At 46.1% G+C, this 19,759-nt stretch overlaps 1 protein-coding gene across 4 annotated transcripts in view; it reads right to left on the reverse strand.

The window, feature by feature from the left end:
- Positions 1-18,788, reverse strand: part of LOC134338844 (uncharacterized) — a 43,172-nt gene extending 24,384 nt beyond the window's left edge. For 2 of the 4 annotated variants that reach the window (XM_063034986.1, XM_063034984.1), the window contains exons 1-2: positions 18,703-18,788; positions 16,272-16,458 (exon numbers count right to left, since the gene is read on the reverse strand). In XM_063034986.1, the coding sequence (XP_062891056.1) occupies positions 16,272-16,353 (82 nt within the window). In that variant the 5' untranslated portion in view covers positions 16,354-16,458; positions 18,703-18,788. Of the gene's footprint in view, positions 1-16,271; positions 16,534-18,702 lie in introns of those variants that run through there. The other 2 variants (XM_063034985.1, XM_063034987.1) reach the window with 2 other exon arrangements.
- Between the last annotated feature and the right edge of the window lie 971 nt (positions 18,789-19,759).

The following is a 19,759-nucleotide window of genomic DNA, read 5'->3' on the forward strand; positions in this document are numbered from 1 at the left end:
TCTTTGTACTCCCTCTATGGCAAGGATTCTTTCCTCAGATTAGGGAACCAAAACTGCACACAATACTCCAGGTGTGGTCTCACCAAGGTCTTGTACAACTGCAGTAGTACCTCCCTGCTCCTGTACTCGAATCCTCTCGCTATAAGTGCCAGCATACCATTCGCCTTTTTCACCGCCTGCTGTACCTGCATGCCCACTCTCAATGACTGGTGTATAATGACACCCAGGTCTCGTTGCACCTCCCCTTTTCCTAATCGGCCACCATTCAGATAATAATCTGTTTTCCTATTTTTGCCACCAAAGTGGATAACTTCACATTTATCCACATTAAATTGCATCTGCCATGAATTTGCCCACTCACCCAACCTATCCAAGTCACCCTGCATCCTCTTAGCATCCTCCTCACAGCTAACACTGCCACCCAGCTTCGTGTTTGCTAAGGCTATTGAGGAAAAGAGTTTAAACTAGAATTGCTGGGGGTTGGGAACCGAACTGAAGTGACGGAGGAAAAGGAGGTTGGCTCATGAACAGAGAAAGCTTGGAGGCAGTGCGAAAGGGAGGATAGGCAGGTGATAGAGAAGGGACGCGCTAAGTCCGATGGTTTGAGATGTGTCTATTTCAATGCGAGAAGTATCATGAATAAAGCGGATAAGCTTAGAGCGTGGATCAGCACTTGGCGCTATGATGTTGTGGCCATTACAGAGACTTGGATGGTGCAGGGGCAGGAATGGCTTCTTCAAGTGCTCGGCTTTAGAAGTTTCAGAAATGATAGGGAGGGAGGCAAAAGAGGTGGGGGCATGGCACTGTTGATCAGAGATAATGTCACGGCTGCAGAAAAGGAAGAAGTCATGGAGGGGTTGTCTGTGGAGTCTCTGTGGGTGGAAGTTAGTAATAGGAAGGGGTCAATAACTCAACTGGGTGTTTTTTATAGACCACCCAATAGTAACAGAGACATCCAGGAGCAGATAGGCAGATTCTGGAAAGGAGTAATAATAACAGGGTTGTTGTGGTGGGAGATTTTTATTTCCCAAATATTGACTGGCATCTCCCTAGAGCAGGGGGTTTAGATGGGGTAGAGTTTGTTGTGTTCAGGAAGATTTCTTGACAATATGTAAATAAGCCTACAAGAGGAGAGGTTGTACTTGATTTGGTATTGGGAAATGAACCTGGTCAGGTGTCAGGTCTCTCAGTGGGAGAGCATTTTGGAGATAGTGATCACAATTCTATCTCCTTTACCATAGCATTGGAGAGGGATAGGGACAGACAAGTTAGGGAAATGTTTAATTGGAGTAAGGGGAAATAGGCGATCAGGCAGGAACTTGGAAGCATAAATTGGAAACAGATGTTCTCAGGGAAACATACGGAAGAAATGTGGCAAATGCTCAGGGGATATTTGCATGGGATTCTGTGTAGGTACGTTCCAATGAGACATGGAAATAGCAGGGTACAAGATCCGTGGAGTACAAAGGCTGTTGTAAATCTAGTCAAGAAAAGAAGAGCTTACGAAAGGTTCAAAAAGCTAGGTAATGATAGGAATCTAGAAGATTATAACGCTAGCAGGAAGGAGTTTAAGAATGAAATTAGGAGAGCCAGAAGGGGCCACGAGAAGGCATTGGCGGACAGGATTAAAGAAAACCCCAAGGCATTCTACAAGTATGTGAGGAGCAAGAGGATAAGACGTGAGAGAATAGGACCAATCAAGTGTGACAGTGGAAAAGTGTGTATGGAAGTGGAGGAGATAGTGGAGGTACTTAATGAATACTTTGCTTCAGTATTTACCACGGAAAAGGATATTGGCGATTGTAGGGATGACTTGCAGTGGACTGAAAAGCTTGAGATTGTAGATATTAAAAAAGAGGATGTGCTGGAGCTTTCGGAAAGCATCAAGTTGGATAAGTCACCGGGACCGGACGTTATGCACCCCAGGCTATTGTGGCAAGTGAGGGAGGAGATTGCTGAGCCTCTGGCGATGATCTTTGCATCAATGAGGACGGGAGAGGTTCCGGAGGACTGGACAGTTGTGGATGTTGTTCCCTTATTCAAGAAAGGGAGTAGGGATAGCCCAGGAAATAAGCCAGTGAGTCTTACTTCAGTGGTTGGCAAGTTGATGGGGAAGATCCTGAGACGCAGGATTTATGAACATTTGGAGAGGCATAATATGATTAAGAATAATCAGCGGGGCTTTGTCAAAGGCAGGTCGTGCCTTATGAGCCTGATTGAATTTTTTTGAGGATGACTAAATACATAGATGAAGGTAGAGCCGTAGGTATAGTGTATATGGATTTTAGCAAGGCATTTGATAAGATACCCCATGCAAGGTTTATTAAGAAGTAAGGAGGCATGGGATCTAAGGGAACACTCACAACACGCTGGAGGAACTCAGCAGGTCGGGCAGCATCCGTGGAAACGATCAGTCGATGTTTTGGGCCGGAACCCTTCATCAGGACTGAAGAGAGAAGGGGCAGAGGCCCTATAAAGAAGGTGGGGGGAGGGTGGGAAGGAGAAGGCTGGTTGGTTCCAGATGAAAAACCAGTAAGGGGAAAGATAAAGGGGTGGGGGAGGGGAAGCAGGGAGGGGACAGGCAGGAAAGGTGAAGAAGGAATAGGGGAAAACACAATGGGTAGTAGGAGGAGGCGGAACCATGAGGGAGGTGATAGGCAGCTGGGGGAGGGGGCAGAGTGAAATAGGGACGGGGAAGGGCGGGGGAAGGAATTACCGGAAGTTGGAGAATTCTATGTTCATACCAAGGGGCTGGAGACTACCTAAACGGTATACGAGGTGTTGCTCCTCCAACCTGAGTTTAGCCTCATCATGGCAGTAGAGGAGGCCATGTATGGACATATCTGAATGGGAATGGGAAGCAGAGTAAAAGTGGGTGGCTATCGGGAGATCCTGTCTGTTGTGGCGGACGGAGCGGAGGTGCTCGACGTAGTGGTCCCCCAATCTGCGTCCGGTTTCACAGATGTAGAGGAGGCCGCACCAGGAGCACCGTATGCAACAGATGACCCCAACAGACTCACAAGTGAAGTGTTGCCTCACCTGGAAGGACTGTTTGGGGCCCTGAATGGTGGCAAGAAAGGAGGTGTAGACACAGGTGTAGCAGATAAGTGGCGGGCAGTGTGGAGGATCAGAGGGATCTTGGGGTCTGAATCCATAGGACACTCAAAGCTGCTATGCAGGTTGACTGTCTGGTTAAGAAGGCATACAGTGCATTGGCCTTCATCAATTGAGTTTAAGAGCTAAGAGCTAACGCTGCAGCGATATAGGACCCTGGTCAGACCCCACTTGGAGTACTGTGCTCAATTCTGGTTGCCTCACTACAGGAAGGACGTGAAAACCATAGAAAAGGTGCAGAGGAGATTTACAAGGATGTTGCCTGGATTGGGGAGCATGTCTTCTGAGAATAGGTTGAGTGAACTCGGCCTTTTCTCCTTGGAGCGACGGAGGATGACAGGTGACCTCATAGAAGTGTACACGATAATGAGAGGCTTTGATCATGTGGATAGTCAGAGGCTTTTCCCCAGGGCTGAAATGGCTAGCACAAGAGGCATAGTTTTAAGGTGCTTGGAAGTAGGTACAGAGATGTCAGGGGTAAGTTGTTTTACGCAGAGAGGAGTGAGTGCGTGGAATGGGCTGCCAGCAGTGGTGGTGGAGGTGGAAATGATAGGGTCTTTTAAGAAACTCCTGGATGGCTGCATGGAGCTTAGAAAAATAGAGGGCCATGGGTAAAGCCTAGGTAGTTCTAAGGTAGGAACATGTCTGGCACAGCTTTGTGGGCCGAAGGGCCTGTATTGTGCTGTATGTTTCCTATGTTTCTAAATTCACCACCACTGCATATCCGGTATGCATGACAAACCCCGACACTGAGTGGACGGTCTCAGAGTATCCAAAAATAGACCATTTAGCCCATCAAGTCTGCTCCTATCAGGGAGAGAGTAAACATCACGAACAGAACAGGAATGGGTAGACTCTGCCCCTGGTCTGTGTCACCCCCCCCCCCAACCAATGGATGCCAAGGAGTGAGATACAGGCTGGGGTCTAATCCTGGGGTTCAGGGGAGTTTTTTATAGAACAGATCCTTGGGAGTGGGTTACAGTCTGGGATCTTAGCCAGGGGCCGGGGGTGGATTGTGTGTAGAAAAACAGATCCCTGGGAGCTGGTAACATACTGGGATCAAATCCAGAGATTCGAGGACATTTATATGTAGATAACAGATCCCTGGAAGAGGGTTATAGACTAGATCAATATATAGAATAATTGACCTCCAGAAGTGGGTTGCAGAATGGGATCTAAGCGAGGGGTTCTGGGGTTTATACATTCCAGTAAGATGGCAGTGCGACTGGTAGCAGCAGCTTCTACAGGGTCAACAGAAGGTGCTACCGTTCTGCTCAAACGTACATCTAATAAATGCAAGATTCTGTTACAGGTTAAGAACTCCAAAGTACTGCAGGTCTACACCATCAGCAAGTTGCTTGCTGACTGAGATAATGAGGGAGCTGCCACAGCCTTGAGTCTATGGGAACTGGTCTCTATCTGGACCCTGCTTTGCACATCTGGACACAGCAACTTTCCCCCTTCTTCACTACAAAACTCTGTCAGATTGCACAGGGATCGTGAGTGAACAACTTTTTTCAAGTCCAGCAACAAAATTTTCAATTGGAGAGAGGTCTGGACACAACAGGACATTAGTCACTCAGTTTTTGAGGACGGCCTGCTCTAGGCAGATATGCAGTTGTGCTTTCCACTTCTTAATGATTGGCTTAACTGTATTCCAATGGATATTCAGTGACTTGGAAATTTCCTTGAATCCATCTCCTGACTTGTACTTTTCAATAACCATTTTGTGGAGTTCCTTAGAGTATTCTTTTGTCTTCATGGTGTAGTTTTTGCCAGGATACTGACTCATCAGCAGTTGTATTTTCCAGATACAGGTGTAACTGACTAAAATCAATTGAAAGATCATAAGACATAGGAGCAGAATTAAGCCATCTGGCCCATCGAGTCTGCTCTGCGATTCGATCATGACTGATCCTTTTTTCCCCCATCTCCTCCTCAACCCCAGCTCCCAGCCTTCTCCCCTCAACCTTTGATACCATGACCAATAAAGAACCAAACAATCTCTGCTTTAAACACACCCAACGACCTGGCCTCCACAGCTGCATGTGGCAAAAAATTCCAGAAATTCACCACCCTTTGGCTAAATAAATTTCTCCGCATCTGTTTTGAGAGGGCGACCCTCCATCCTGAGGCTGTGACTTCTTGTCCTAGACTCTCCCACCATGAGAAACATCCTTTCCACATCTACTGTCCAGGTCTTTCAACATTCAAAAGATTTCAATGAGATCCCCCCCTCATCCTTCTGTATTCCAACGAGTATAGAAACATAGAAAATAGGTGCAGGAGTAAGCCTTTCGGCCCTTCGAGCCAACACCGCCATTCATTATGATCATGGCTGATCATCCAACTCAGAACCCTATACCTGCCTTCTCTCCATACCCCCTGATCCCTTTAGCCACAAGGGCCTTATCTAACTCCCTCTTAAATATAGCCAATGAACTGGCCTTAACGGTTTCCTGTGGCAGAGAATTCCACAGATCCACCACTCTCTGTGTGAAGAAGTTTTTCCTCATCTCGGTCCTAAAAGGCTTCCCCTTTATCCTCAAACTGTGACCCCTCATTCTGGACTTCCCCAACATCAGGAACAATCTTCCTACATCTAGCCTGTCCAATCCCTTTAGAATTTTAAACATTTCAATAAGATCCCCCCTCAATCTTCTAAATTCCAGAGAGTATAAGCCGAGTCGATCCAGTCTTTCATCATATGAAAGTCCTGCCATCCCAGGAATCAATCTGGTGAACCTTCTTTGTACCCCTTCTATGGCAAGAATGTCTTTCCTCAGATTAGGGAACCAAAACTGCACACAATACTCCAGGTGTGGTCTCACCAAGGCCTTGTACAACTGCAGTAGTACCTCCCTGCTCCTGTACTCGAATCCTCTTGCTATGAATGCCAGCATACCATTCGCCTTTTTCACCACCTGCTGTACCTGCATGCCAACTTTCAATGACTGGTGTACAATGACACCCAGGTCTCGTTGCAGCTCCCCTTTTCCTAATCGGCCACCATTCAGATAATAATCTGTTTTCCTGTTCTTGCCACCAAAGTGGATAACCTCACATTTATCTACATTAACTTGCATCTGCCATGAATTTGCCCACTCACCTAACCTATCCAAGTCACCCTGCATCCTCTTAGCATCCTCCTCACAGCTAACACTGCCACCCAGCTTCGTGTCATCCACAAACTTGGAGATGCTGCATTTAATTCCTTCGTCTAAATCATTAATATATATTGTAAACAACTGGGGTCCCAGCACTGAGCCTTGCGGTACCCCACTAGTCACTGCCTGCCATTCTGAAAAGGTCCCGTTTATTCCCACTCTTTGCTTCCTGTCTGCCAACCAATTCTCTATCCACATCAATACCTTACCCCAATACCGTGTGCTTGCACACTAATCTCCTGTGGGACCTTGTCAAAAGCCTTTTGAAAATCCAAATATACCACATCCACTGGTTCTCCCCTATCCACTCTACTAGTTACATCCTCAAAAAATTCTATGAGATTCGTCAGACATGATTTTCCTTTCACAAATCCATGCTGACTTTGTCCGATGATTTCACCACTTTCCAAATGTGCTGTTACCACATCTTTGATAACTGACTCTAGCATTTTCCCCACCACCGACGTTAGGCTAACCGGTCTATAATTCCCCGGTTTCTCTCTCCCTCCTTTTTTAAAAAGCGGGGTTACATTAGCCACCCTCCAATCCTCAGGAACTAATCCAGAATCTGAAGATTTTTGAAAAATTATCACTAATGCATCCACTATTTCTTGGGCTATTTCCTTCAGCACTCTGGGATGCAGACCATCTGGCCCTGGGGATTTATCTGCTTTCAATCCCTTCAATTTACCTAACACCACTTCCTTACTAACATGTATTTCCCTCAGTTCCTCCACCTCACTGGACCCTCTGTCTCCTACTATTTCTGGAAGATTATTTATGTCCTCTTTAGTGAAGACAGAACCAAAGTAGTTATTCAATTGGTCTGCCATGTCCTTGTTCCCCATGATCAATTCACCTGTTTCTGACTGTAAGGGACCTACATTTGTCTTAACCAAACTTTTTCTTTTCACATATCTATAAAAGCTTTTACAGTCAGTTTTTATGTTCCCTGCCAGCTTTCTCTCATAATCTTTTTTCCCTTTCCTAATTAAGCCCTTTGTCCTCCTCTGCTGGACTCTGAATTTCTCCCAGTACTCAGGTGTGCCGCTTTTTCCGGCTAATTTGTATGTTTCTTCTTTGGAATTGATACTATCCCTAATTTCCCTTGTCAGCCACGGGTGCACTACCTTCCCTGGTTTACTCTTTTGCCAAACTGGGATGAACAATTGTTGTAGTTCATCCATGCGATCTTTAAATGCTTGCCATTGCATATCCACCGTCAACCCTTTAAGTGTCATTTGCCAGTCTATCTTAGCTAATTCACGTCTCATACCTTCAAAGTTACCCTTCTCTATAGACCCAATATAGTCAATGTTCTATAGACCCAGCGCCATCAATCGTTCCTCATGTGATAATACTTTCATTCCTGGAATCATCCTTGTGAACCTCCTCTGGACCCTCACCAACCCCAGCACATCTTTTCTATGACGATGGGCCCAAAACTGTTCAGAATACTCAAGGTGAGGCCTCACCAGAGCCTTATAAAACCTCAGCATCACATCCTTGCTCTTGTATTCTAGACATCTTGAAATGAATGCTAACATGGCATTTGCCTTCCTCACCACCAACTCTACCTGCTAGTTAACCTTCAGGCTGTTCTATACAAGGCCTCCCAAGTCCCTTTGCATCTCAGACTTTTGGATTTTCTCCCTGTTTAGAAAATAGTCCACACATTTATTTCTACTACTAAAGTGCATGACTGTGCATTTTCCAACATTGTATTTCATTTGCCACTTTCTTGCCTATTCTCCTAATCTAAGTCCTTCTGCATCCTACCTGTTTCCTCAACACTACCTGCCCCTCCGCCAATCTTGGTATCATCTGCAAACTTGGCAACAAAGCCATCTATTCCATCATCTAAATTATTTATATACAGCATAAAAAGAAGTGGTCCCAACACTGACCCCTGCGGAACACCACGAATCACTGGCAGCCAACCAGAAAAGGATCCTTTTATTCCCACTCGCTGCCTCCTACCAATCAGCCAATGCTCTAAACATGTTGGCAACTTTCCTGTAATACCATGGGCTGCTTCCTACCATCTAGCTGTTCCCAGACTCTGGGCTCTGTGACAAAGCCCAGGTCCCTCCTTTCTCTGCCATCCGATTCTGTGGCACTGTTTGGCGAATTGCAATCATCCTAATGGATATCTCAGTTACCTGTGCTTGAGTGTCAGTCAGCGCTGCAGCTGTATTATTGGCCAATTCTTCCAGAGCGGCTGCTAAATTAATTATTTCCCTGGAATTTCTGGCTCCCCCACAGGAGGGGAAGGCAATCATCCACAATCTCTCAGACTCCGTTATACGCCTTCGTTGCCTATTCCATTGGGGGTGATCCAGGATCCTCAAGTGTGACACAAGGTCGGCCAAACAGCAACAACCACTCCAACCCTCGTCCCGCCCTCGAGGACCCGTCTGGTTGGGTGTGGCTCCATGCCGCTGCCCTGTTCTTTCTCCCAACAGCCAGGGATAGGCCCGGTTTTCCTGATTGATTCCTGGGATGGCAGGACTTTCATATGATGAAAGACTGGATTGGCTAGGCTTATACTCGCTGGAATTTAAAAGGTTGAGGGGGAATCTTATTGAAACGTATAAAATCCTAAAGGGATTGGACAGGCTAGATGCAGAAAGATTGTTCCCGATGTTGGGAAAGTCCAGAACGAGGGGTCACAGTTTAACGATAAAGGGGAAGCCTTTTAGGACTGAGATGAGGAAAAACTCCTTCACACAGAGTGGTGAATCTGTGGAATTCTCTACCACAGGAAACAGTTGAGGTCAGTTCATTGGCCATATTTAAGAGGGAGTTAGATATGGCCCTTGTGGCTAAAGGGATCAGGGGGTATGGAGGGAAGGCTGGTACAGGGTTCTGAGTTGGATGATCAGCCATGATCGTACTGAATGGTGCTGCAGGCTCGAAGGGCCGAATGGCCTACTCCTGCACCTATTTTCTATGTGTAGCACCTTGTCAACGGCCTTCTGAAAAGTCCAAATATATAACATCCACTGCATCCCCTTTATCTATCCAACTTGTAACCTCCTCAAAGGATTCCAACAGGTTCGCTAGGCAGTATTTTCCCTGAAGGAAACCATACTGACTTTGTACTATCTTGTCCTGTGTCACCAGGTACTCCATCACCTCATCCTTAACAACTGACTCAACATCTTCCCAACCACTGAGGTCCGGCTAACTGGTCAATAATTTCCTTTCTGCTGCCTTCCTCCTTTCTTAAAGGGTGGACTAACATTTGCAATTTTCCAGTTCTCTGGCACCATGCCAGAGTCCAATGATTTCCGAAAGATCATTTCTTATGCCACCACAATCTGTAACACCACCCCTTTCAGAACCCCGGGGTGCAGTTCCACTGGTCCAGGTGACTTATGTACCTTTAGGTCTTTCAATTTTTTGAGTACCTTCTCTCTTGTAACAGTAACTGCACCCACTTCTCTTCCTTCACACACTACAACATTAGACATACTGCTAGTGTCTTCTAGAGTGAAGACTGACACAAATACTCATTTAGATTATGAAGACACGTAGTACCCTTTATTGTCATTTAGTAATGCATGCATTAAGAAATGATACATTAAATGACATATTTCCTCCGGTGTGATATCACAAAACATAGGACAGACCAAGACTGAAAAAACTGACAAAACCACATAATTATAACATAGTTACAACAGTGCAACAATACCATAACTTGATGAAGAAGTCCATCTGCCATCCCCTTGCCCCCATTATTATTTCTCCTGCCTCATTTTCTAGTGGTTCGATATCCATTCTCATTTCTGTTTTATTTTTAACGTACTTGAAAAAACATTACAATCCACTTTGATATTATTTGCTAGCTTGCTTTCATATTTCATCTATTTTTTTCTAATGATTTTTAAAAAATTATTCTGTGTAGGTTTTTAAGAACTTCCTAATCCTCTATCTTCTCACTAATTTTTGCTTTGTTGTATGCACTTTCTTTTGCTTTTACACAAGATTTGACTTTCCTTGTCAACCACAGTTGTACTATTTTACGATTTGAGTATTTCTTCATTTTTGGAATACATGTCCTGTACCTTCCTCATTTTTGCCACAAACACACGCCATTGTTGCTCTGCTGACATCCCTGCCAATAGCTCCTTCCAATTTACTTTGGCCAACTCCTCTCTCATACCACTGTAATTTCCCTTACTCCACCGAAATACTGCTACACAGACTTTACTTTCTCCCTATCAAATTTCAAGTTGAACACAATCATATTGTGATCACTGGTTCCTAAAGGTTCTTTTACCTTAAGCTCCCTAATCACCTCCAGCTCATTACATAACACCCCATCCAGTATTAGCTGAACACCCTCGTAGGCTCAACAACAAGCTGCTCTAAAAAGTTTGATCGTTAAAAGGCTTGACTCTAAAAAGACTGATCGTTTGCACGGATGCTGCCTGAACTGCTGAATTCCTCCAGCATGTGGTGAGTGTTGCTTTGACCCCAGCATCTGCAGAGTATTTTGTGTTTGCTCTAAAAAAAGCCATCTCGTAGGCATTCAACAAACCCACTCTCTTGAGATCCATTACCAACCTGATTTTCCAATCAATCTGCAGGTTGTAATCTCCCATGACTACCATAACATAGCCCTTTTGACTCGCCTTTTCTATTTCCTGGTGTAACCTGTGGTCCACCACCCAGCCACTGTTGGGAAGCCATCAACGTCCTTTTACCCTTGTAGTTTCTTAACTCAAATCACAAGAGTTCAACATCTTCAATCCTATGCCACATCTTTCTACTGATTTGATGCCATTCTTTACCAGCAGAGCCGCACCACCCCCTCTGTCTACCTTCCTGTCCCTCCGATATAATACCTTGACTGCACACAGGTCTCCAAAAACAGATCTCCATTTAACTAATTATGTGACTTTCAAAACCAATTGGCTACAACAGAGATGATTTGGCTGGGCGGATACTTGTACAATTATTTTACATTTCATATTTCTAATTAATTTAGATGATTTCATTGAGATCTGTTTTCAGTTTGACACAGAAGTGTCTTTTTCTGTTGATCAATGTTAAGAAAGCCAAATTAAATATCTACCATGGTTCAATGTTGCGAAAAATAAAACATGAAAACTTCTGGGGGGCGCGGGGGGGGGGGAAATACTTTTTATAGGCGCTCTATATATTTGTCTGGTTGTGTTTTTACTAATATTGTATATGGGCTTGTATATGTGAGGACTGGGTCTCAACGCCACCGTGTCACCTCGCAGGCACCAGGGCTCAGTCGACTGATAATGTCAGTGGACTGTGGAATCTGGACTAATATATCTCCGCACATTCCACGTCATTGTATTTTAACTAATATTCTACACCGATTTGTTGGCTTGCACCTTGAACCCGTAGTAACAGTGTCTCATTTGGCTATAGTCATGAATAGTCATGCATGGTTAAAAGTCAATTAAACATGATTTGAATAACAGATCTCCAGGATAGGATCTAATCCAGGGGTTCAATGCGTTTATATATAGACAAAAACAGATCCCCGTGAATGGGTTACAGCAGCGGTCCCCAACCACTGGGTCGCGGACCGGTACCGGGCTGCAGAGCATTTGCTACCGGGCCGCGAGGAAACGATATGATTTGGCAATATGAGTCAGCTGCATCTTTCCTCATTCCCTGTCACGCATTGTTGAGCTTGAACGCACACGAGGTCACTACCCGCGCGTCATCCACGTCAGCGCGGGAAGAAGATCAACTCCTCGAGCTCGCAACTGACGGCGAGCTGAAAAGTATGTTTGACATAACATCTCTGCTGGCATTCTGGATCAAAGTCAAGGCTAAAAATCCTCAGATAGCCACGAAAGCACTGAACGCGTTGCTTCCATTTCCAACATATCTCTGCAATGAATGCAACGAGAACTAAATTGCAGAATAGACCGGACATAAGGAACCTCCTTCGAGTATCGCTGTTTCCCATCACCCCTCGACAGGACCGTCTTGTTGCAGGGAAACAAGCCCAGGGCTCCCACTGATTCAGCGATATTGGTGTGTTGCAATGATTTTATATGTTCATATGGGGAAAATATGTGCCGTGTTTAATATCCAAACATTACTTAAAATGTTATGATGCTATTGACTGATAAGTGACTTATATAACCATATAACAATTACAGCACGGAAATAGGCGATCTCGGCCCTTCTAGTCCGTGCCGAAAGCTACTCTCACCTAGTTCCACCGACCTGCACGCAGCCCATACCCCTCCATTCCTTTCTTGTCCACATACCTATCCATTTTTTCTTTAAATGATATCGAACCTGCCTCTACCACTTCTACTGGAAGTTCTTTCAACACTTACTTCAAGCTCCCCGTCCTCCCCTGATGATTGACTTATCACTATATTCATGCTAGGAAAATATGTGCTGTGTGTTTAATATTAAATTCGTCAGATAAACCCCCTTAGAAAATTGAGTGTATTAGCCCCTTATTACCAATATTCCGGTCGTGATTAACACCCCCGAACAGAATCGCCAAAAAAGACTTACAGAGAATAATATCGGCAGGTACACGCATGCGCACTGGCGCCCGCGCAAGGCTTCATGGTCATTGTAGTCTTTCTCGGGGTAAACCCAACGTATTTTTTGACTGCTACTCTTGTCCGTTGGCAACCCTACCCCCCCCCCACCCCCCGGGTCGGCCGGTCCGCAAGAATATTGTCAATATTAAACCGGTCCGCAGCGCAAAAAAGGTTGGGGACCCCTGGGTTACAGACTGGGATTCAGTCCAGAGGTGCGGGGGTGGTTTATATATAGAATAACAGATCCCCGGGATTGGGTTATAGGCTGGGACCTAATTTAGGGGTTAGAACATAGAACATAGAAATTTACAGCACATTACAGGCTCTTCGGCCCACAATATTGTGCAAACCATGTAACCTACTCTAAAAATTGCCTAGAATTACACTAGTGCATAGCCCTCTATTTTTCTAAGGTCCATGTATCTCAGACTCTCTTAAAAGACTGTTCTGCATCCACCTCCACCACTGTCGCTGGCACCTAGCACTCTGTGTGAAAAACTTACTCCTGAAATCCCCTCTGTACATACCTCCAAGCACCTTAAAACCATGTCCCCTCATGTTAGACATTTCAGCCCTGGGAAAAAGCCTCTGGCTATCCACATGATCAATACCCATCATCATCTTATACACCTCAATCAGGTCACCTCTCATCCTCCGTTGCTCCAAGGAGAAAAGGCCGAGTACACTCAACTTATTCTCACAAGGTACGCCCTCCAATCCAGGCAACATCCTTGTAAATCTCATCTGCACTCTCTATAGCATCCACATCCTTCCCGTAGTGAGGTGACCAGAACTGAACATAGATTCGGGGTTTACATCTATAGAATGATAGATTCTTGTGAGTAGGTCACAAGCTGAGATCTGATCGGAGGTTGGGTTCTATAATGTATAGACACGCACTGGGAGGTGGGGGGGGGGGGAGAGTGGAGCCCGTGTCCTGTGAATTCAAAGTAAATTTGTGATCAAAGCGTGTATATGTTATGTTATCACAAACAACTTGAGGTACATTTTCTTACAGGCATTCACAGCAAAAATCAAATACAATAGAAATTTATAAAAGACTATGCATAAACATAACAAAGACTGAAAACCAACCAATATGCAAAAGAAGAGAAACTATAAGTAAAAACATTAGAGAACAAGAATTGTAAAGAGTCCTTGAAAGTGAGTCTGTAGGTCATAGGATCGGTTCAGAGTCGTGGTGACTAACGTTATCCACACTAGTTCAGGAGACTACTGGTAATGGTTTCTGAACTTGGTAGCGTGGGACCCAAGGCTCCTGTCCAATGGGAGTAGTGAGAAGATCGAATGGTGGAGTAGACCCGATGGGCTGAATGGCCTAATTCTATCGATGTGTCTGAAAGCCTTGAAAGACAGCGGGCTGTGAGGGAGTAAGGCGATGGTGATCCAGCCCGGGGAGAACTTTGGATGCGGCTGGAACAGGCTCGCTCCCTCCCTCCCACTGCAGGGTGGGGGGGGGGTGGGGAGAGATCCTTCAATTCAAGTCTGTCATTTAATCATTTAACTTATGAAACAGCCAAACAAGACAGTGTTACTATGGGTCACGGTGCAAAGACACATCAATAATAGTCACACCCAAGGTGATAATCATTCCAAGGGCATCCTCATTCCAACACCATCAACTCTGCCCTCAACTGCATCTCTTCCCTTTTGCTTAACCCATCCTCCTGCCACCCCACCGGGGAAAGGCTTCCTCTTGTCCTCATTTACCACCCCACCAGCCTCTGCACCCAGCACAGAATTCTCCGTAACTTCCGCCATGTCCAACAGGATCCCACCACGTTCGTCTTTTCCACCTTCATCCCACCTTCTGCTTTCTGCAGGGATCGCTCCCTACGTAGCTCCCTTGTCCATTCGTCCCTCCCCACTGATCTCCCTCCTGGCACTTATCCTTGCAAGTGGAACAGGTGCGAAACTTGGCTGCACACCACCTTCCTCACCATTATTCAGGGCCCCAAACAGTCCTTCCAGGTGAGGCAACATTTCACCTGCGAGTCTGTTGGGGTCATATACTATATCCAGTGTATACGACTGAGACCTCCCGGTGTGGTCTGCTGTATATCGGTGAGACCAGACACAGACTGGAGACTGCTTTGCTGAGCACCTACACTCCGTTGGCTAGAAAAAGTGGTATCTCCAATTTAATTTTAATTCCACTTTCCATTTCCATTCTGACATGTTAGTCCACGGCCTCCTTTATTGTTGCAATGAGACCACACTCATGTTGGAGGAACAAGTCTGGGTAACCAACTTGATGGCATGAACATCGATTTCCTGAACTTCCGGTAATAACCCCCCACCATTCCCCATTCTTCCCTCTCACCTTATCTTCCTATCTGCCCATCACTTCACTCTGGTGCTCATCCCCCTTTTTCTACTGTGGCCTTCTGTCCTCTATCAGATTCTCCTTCCTCCAGCCCTCTATCTCTTTCACCAGGCGACTTCCCAGTTCTTTACTTCACCCCTCTCCTCCACCTGGGTTCATCTGTCACCTTGTGGTTCCCCACTTCCTGCTGTGACTCCTAATCTTTTTTCCCCGTCCCGGTGAAGGGTCTCGGCCCAAAACGTTGACTGTACTCTTTCCCATTGATGCTGCCTGGCCTGCTGGGTTCCTCCAGCGTTTTGTGTGTGGTGATGGCGGCGGAGTCCGGGCACTGAATCTGCTCGGGATCGTCAGAACCATGCAGGGATGGCGGTCTGGAGACGTCCGTGCCCGCCGACGCCCACATCTCTCCTCTCTCTCTCCCCCACCCACCCCCGGCGACGCCGCAGCTTGATGCATACATGTCAACAAACCCATGGAGAATATCTGTTAACATACAACGATGCAAAATATGCATTTATACACAGTCCAGACCCCACTGCCCACCAATATCATCTGCCGACTGGCTCCCGACGCCTGCTAGGCGACACCGTGGCTTTTGAGGCCCAGTCCTCGAATATAGAAGCAGGTACAGATTAGTGAAAACACAACCAGACAAATATATATATGTGTATAGTTCAGACACCCTTCAGTCTATTTAAATACTCAGTCGCCACAAATGCGCTATAGCACCCCGCAAGCTTGAGGCCTGAGTCCATAGAGTGCCACTAAAAAAATCTACAGTCGGCCCCAGCAGAGCTGTTCATGCCGAGCGAAAGCATGGAAGGGCGGCTGCACACAGGCGACGCCGTGGCTTCGGCCGAGTCCTAGGCCCCCTCCATCCGCGTCCCAGATTAACGATGTCCAAATGGGTCACAACAAAAGCGACCGTGCCGGCCTTCGTCCAAAGCCCGAAAACTCCCACCCCTCTCCTCCCTCCACCATCCGACCAAAACGGGCCCTGTCCTTCACCAAGCTCGGGGCTCCGGCCCAGCCGTGCCGGAGCCCCGGGACACGGGAGTAAGAGTGGGGAATTGGGATCCTCACCTTCAGTAAACAGCGCCATGGACGAGTGGAGCCACGTTATCAGTATCAGACGCCAGGACCACCAGCAGGTCCCGGTCCCCATCTCCGTCTCCGTCTCCACCTCGAACAGCGGGGCACGGGGAAACCGAACGTGACGTAATGTTGTGACGTAAGCCAGTATAGAGCAGCACGGGGAATTCTGCAGATGCTGGAAATTCAAGCAACACACACAAAAGTTGCTGGTGAATGCAGCAGGCCAGGCAGCATCTCTAGGAAGAGGTACAGTCGACGTTTCAGGCCGAGACCCTTCATCAGGACTAACTGAAGGAAGAGCTAGTAAGAGATTTGAAAGTGGGAGGGGGAGGGGAGATCCAAAATGATAGGAGAAGACCCAAAATGATAGGAGAAGACAGGAGGGGGAGGGATGAAGCCAAGAGCTGGACAGGTGATTGGCAAAAGGGATACGAGAGGATCAGGGGACAGGAGGCCCACGGAGAAAGAAAAGGGAGGGGGAGAACCCAGAGGATGGGCAAGGGGTATAGTCAGAGGGAGAAAAGGGAGAGAGAGAGAAAGAAGGTGTATATATAAATAAATAACGGATGGGGTACGAGGGGGAGGTGGGGCATTAGCGTTTGAGAAGTCAATGTTCATGCCATCAGGTTGGAGGCTACCCAGACAGAATATAAGGTGTGGAGTGGGATGTGGAATTAAAATGTGTGGCCACTGGGAGATCCTGCTTTCTCTGGCGGACAGAGCATAGGTGTTCAACAAAACGATCTCCCAGTCTGCGTCAGGTCTCGCCAATATATGGAAGGCCGCATCCGGAGCACCGGATGCAGTATATCACCCCAGCTGACTCACAGGTGAAGTGTCGCCTCACCTGGAAGGACTGTCTGGGACCCTGAATGGTGGTAAGGGAGGAAGTGTAAGGGCATGTGTAGCACTTGTTCCGCTTACAAGGATAAGTGCCAGGAGGGAGATCGGTGGGGAGGGACGAATGGACAAGGGAGCTGCATCGGCAGTTAGCAATAAAGAGATCCAGAGCAGGCAGAAGACCAGAGCGGGGTGTCCATGAAGAGGAGGAGGGTCGAAGACGGGAGAAGGGGTCATTGGTGCGGGTGGAAGAGTCCTTGCCGAAGAAGTAGGGACGGAGACGGCGGAAGAAGAGTTCCGCATCATGGCGAACACGGAACTCGCTGAGGTGTGGGCAAAAGGGGACAAAGGTGAGACCCTTACTGAGGACAGAGCGTTCTGCCTCTGATAGATCAGAAAGTTGACAGCGGAGTGACGTAGAAATTATGACGTGCTCGCTAGTATAGAGCAGGAAGTTGGCAGCGGAGAGCATTCAAATGAGGATATGTCAGTTTAAGAGCAATTAAGAAAGAGGTGCTGATTTAGATTAGGGTTTTTTTCTTATTGGAGTATTTTTTTTCTTTTTCCATGATATTTTTGTATTTTTTTTCTATATACTATTATGTTTGTATTCTGTAAGATTTTGGGTTAATATCTGTGTATTAACTGTGTTTATATCTATATATTTTAATTATTAACAATGTAATCCCAATTGCTTTGTATCAATTCTTTGTAATGTTTAAAAATTTGATATTAATAAAAAGTTTGAAAAAGAAAGAGGCGCTGCGTTCCAACGGAGAGAAGTCACCGGCCAGAGAGCACATCGTGTCCTGAAGCTGCCGAAGTTCACTGCTTTCTCAGTTATCTTTTCAATTCATTGGCGGCGCCAGAGACTTTTTCTTGCTGGTGGTACAGTGGGGCTGAATTATTCAGTGATGGTGCTGAAGGATGTACAGTATGGTATTATGTATTCACAAGGCCAGACGCATGGTGTTCAAAAGTCAGTTTCAAGCATTATGTGCCTACTATAAATGCCTCTGTTGGTTCACAAGCAACAACAATTGACAGATATAATAATACAGGAGTGAACTGTGACAGTGTCAACAGCATATCGGAGACAACCCGGACTACACAGAGCATGAACAAACAAACCAACAGAGCATCCGACCCACAGCGCACAACGTGATTCACACACCAATCCCGCAATCAGTGTCAAATGCGTGGTTTTCAACTGAAAAACACTACACTCACCCACAATGTCCACTGCTATTCACATTACATAGACAGACAATGCCAAAAGATACACTGTTATTAAAGACAAATAAGGCAAACAACAGATGCAAGGCTTTACCAGGAGTTGGACAAATCATACTCTGACCATGCAATACTTCAATTAATTTGGCTACTGAATTTAAAACAAAAATCAACAGAATCACCGCTTGGAAGTCTAAGCAAAACCAGTAGGCTTAATAGCAGTAAATGTAATATTTTAGGATTTGCAGGAAACATAAGGACTATGGGGTATCCACCACAAAATAATAATAATAATAATCAGCATGAGTCTACGCCCAAATTTTTTTAAAAAATCAACTGTACTCACCGTTGATGCTTTCAGAGAAGCACAATCCGTCTGTTGTTGTGATTGGTGGCGAAAGCATCAGTGATTTTCTGGATGTCAAGTGCTTTGGTCCTCTGGCTGTTTAGGTCCTCAGGGCCAAGTTGCTGTTCTGAGCATCGCCGCTGCTATTCCTTTGGTAGTTTTTCAGGCGTCTGAGGCAAGAGAAACTCCGTTTGCATGAGGCAGATGTCAGAGGTAGAGTCAGTGATATGCAGATTAGTTTGTATAAATCTATAAATGCATCGCGGTAGGGTCTCATTAGAGCTAGAAATTCCACTGTGTCATTCACTGTCTGTCCTTGCTTTTGTTTTGTTTCCAGCAGACGCCGAACCTGATGCAGCTCTGCAGTCAGGTTCACTTCAGTCACTCCATAGTATTGGGCCATTGGCCAAAGACAATTCTTGTCTAGGAAGAGCTTGTGTTTGGGACTCAATGCTGAGACTCCAGTCAGAACACCCCCAGTCTGAACTGAGAACCATCTTTTCATTTCAGTCAGAAGTCTGTCCATTACCGGATAGAAACAGTGCTTGCGAAGGTCTTCAGAGGATATGACAGGTGTGCGTTCAGTTTGGGCCTCAACAACAAAATCATGTAGGCGGCGGGGTGGCTGGGCCTGTCTCCTTTCATGTGTTCTGCTCCGTATACCGGCCTTGACGCACAGGTCCCTAGCTCTTGCCTGAATTTCACTCCGTGATTCCTCTCCCCGTTTTGCTGAGAGTGCATCGATAACAGACTGAGCCAAATCCACAGCAGATGAAAGCTCCAAACTGGGAGATTGTAGCTGGTCTGACATGAACTTGGTGACTCGGAATGAATCCTCAAACAGAGTGAGAAGTAAAGCAAACTGCTCATCAATCAGTCCATTTACAGCTCCAGCCTCCGTTTTCCTCCGTGCATTTGGTTGACCCATAATATCCTGTAGTGTAGCTAGAATGGCAGGGTGTGATTTCCTTTTAGCCCACAAAGCTGTATACTGCCACGCCCAGCTTGTATCTGACAATTTCTTCAACTCCACGGGCTGTGCAGTTGATTTCAGTTC

Source organism: Mobula hypostoma, chromosome 28 (assembly GCF_963921235.1).
Source record: "Mobula hypostoma chromosome 28, sMobHyp1.1, whole genome shotgun sequence".
NCBI lineage: Eukaryota > Metazoa > Chordata > Chondrichthyes > Myliobatiformes > Myliobatidae > Mobula > Mobula hypostoma.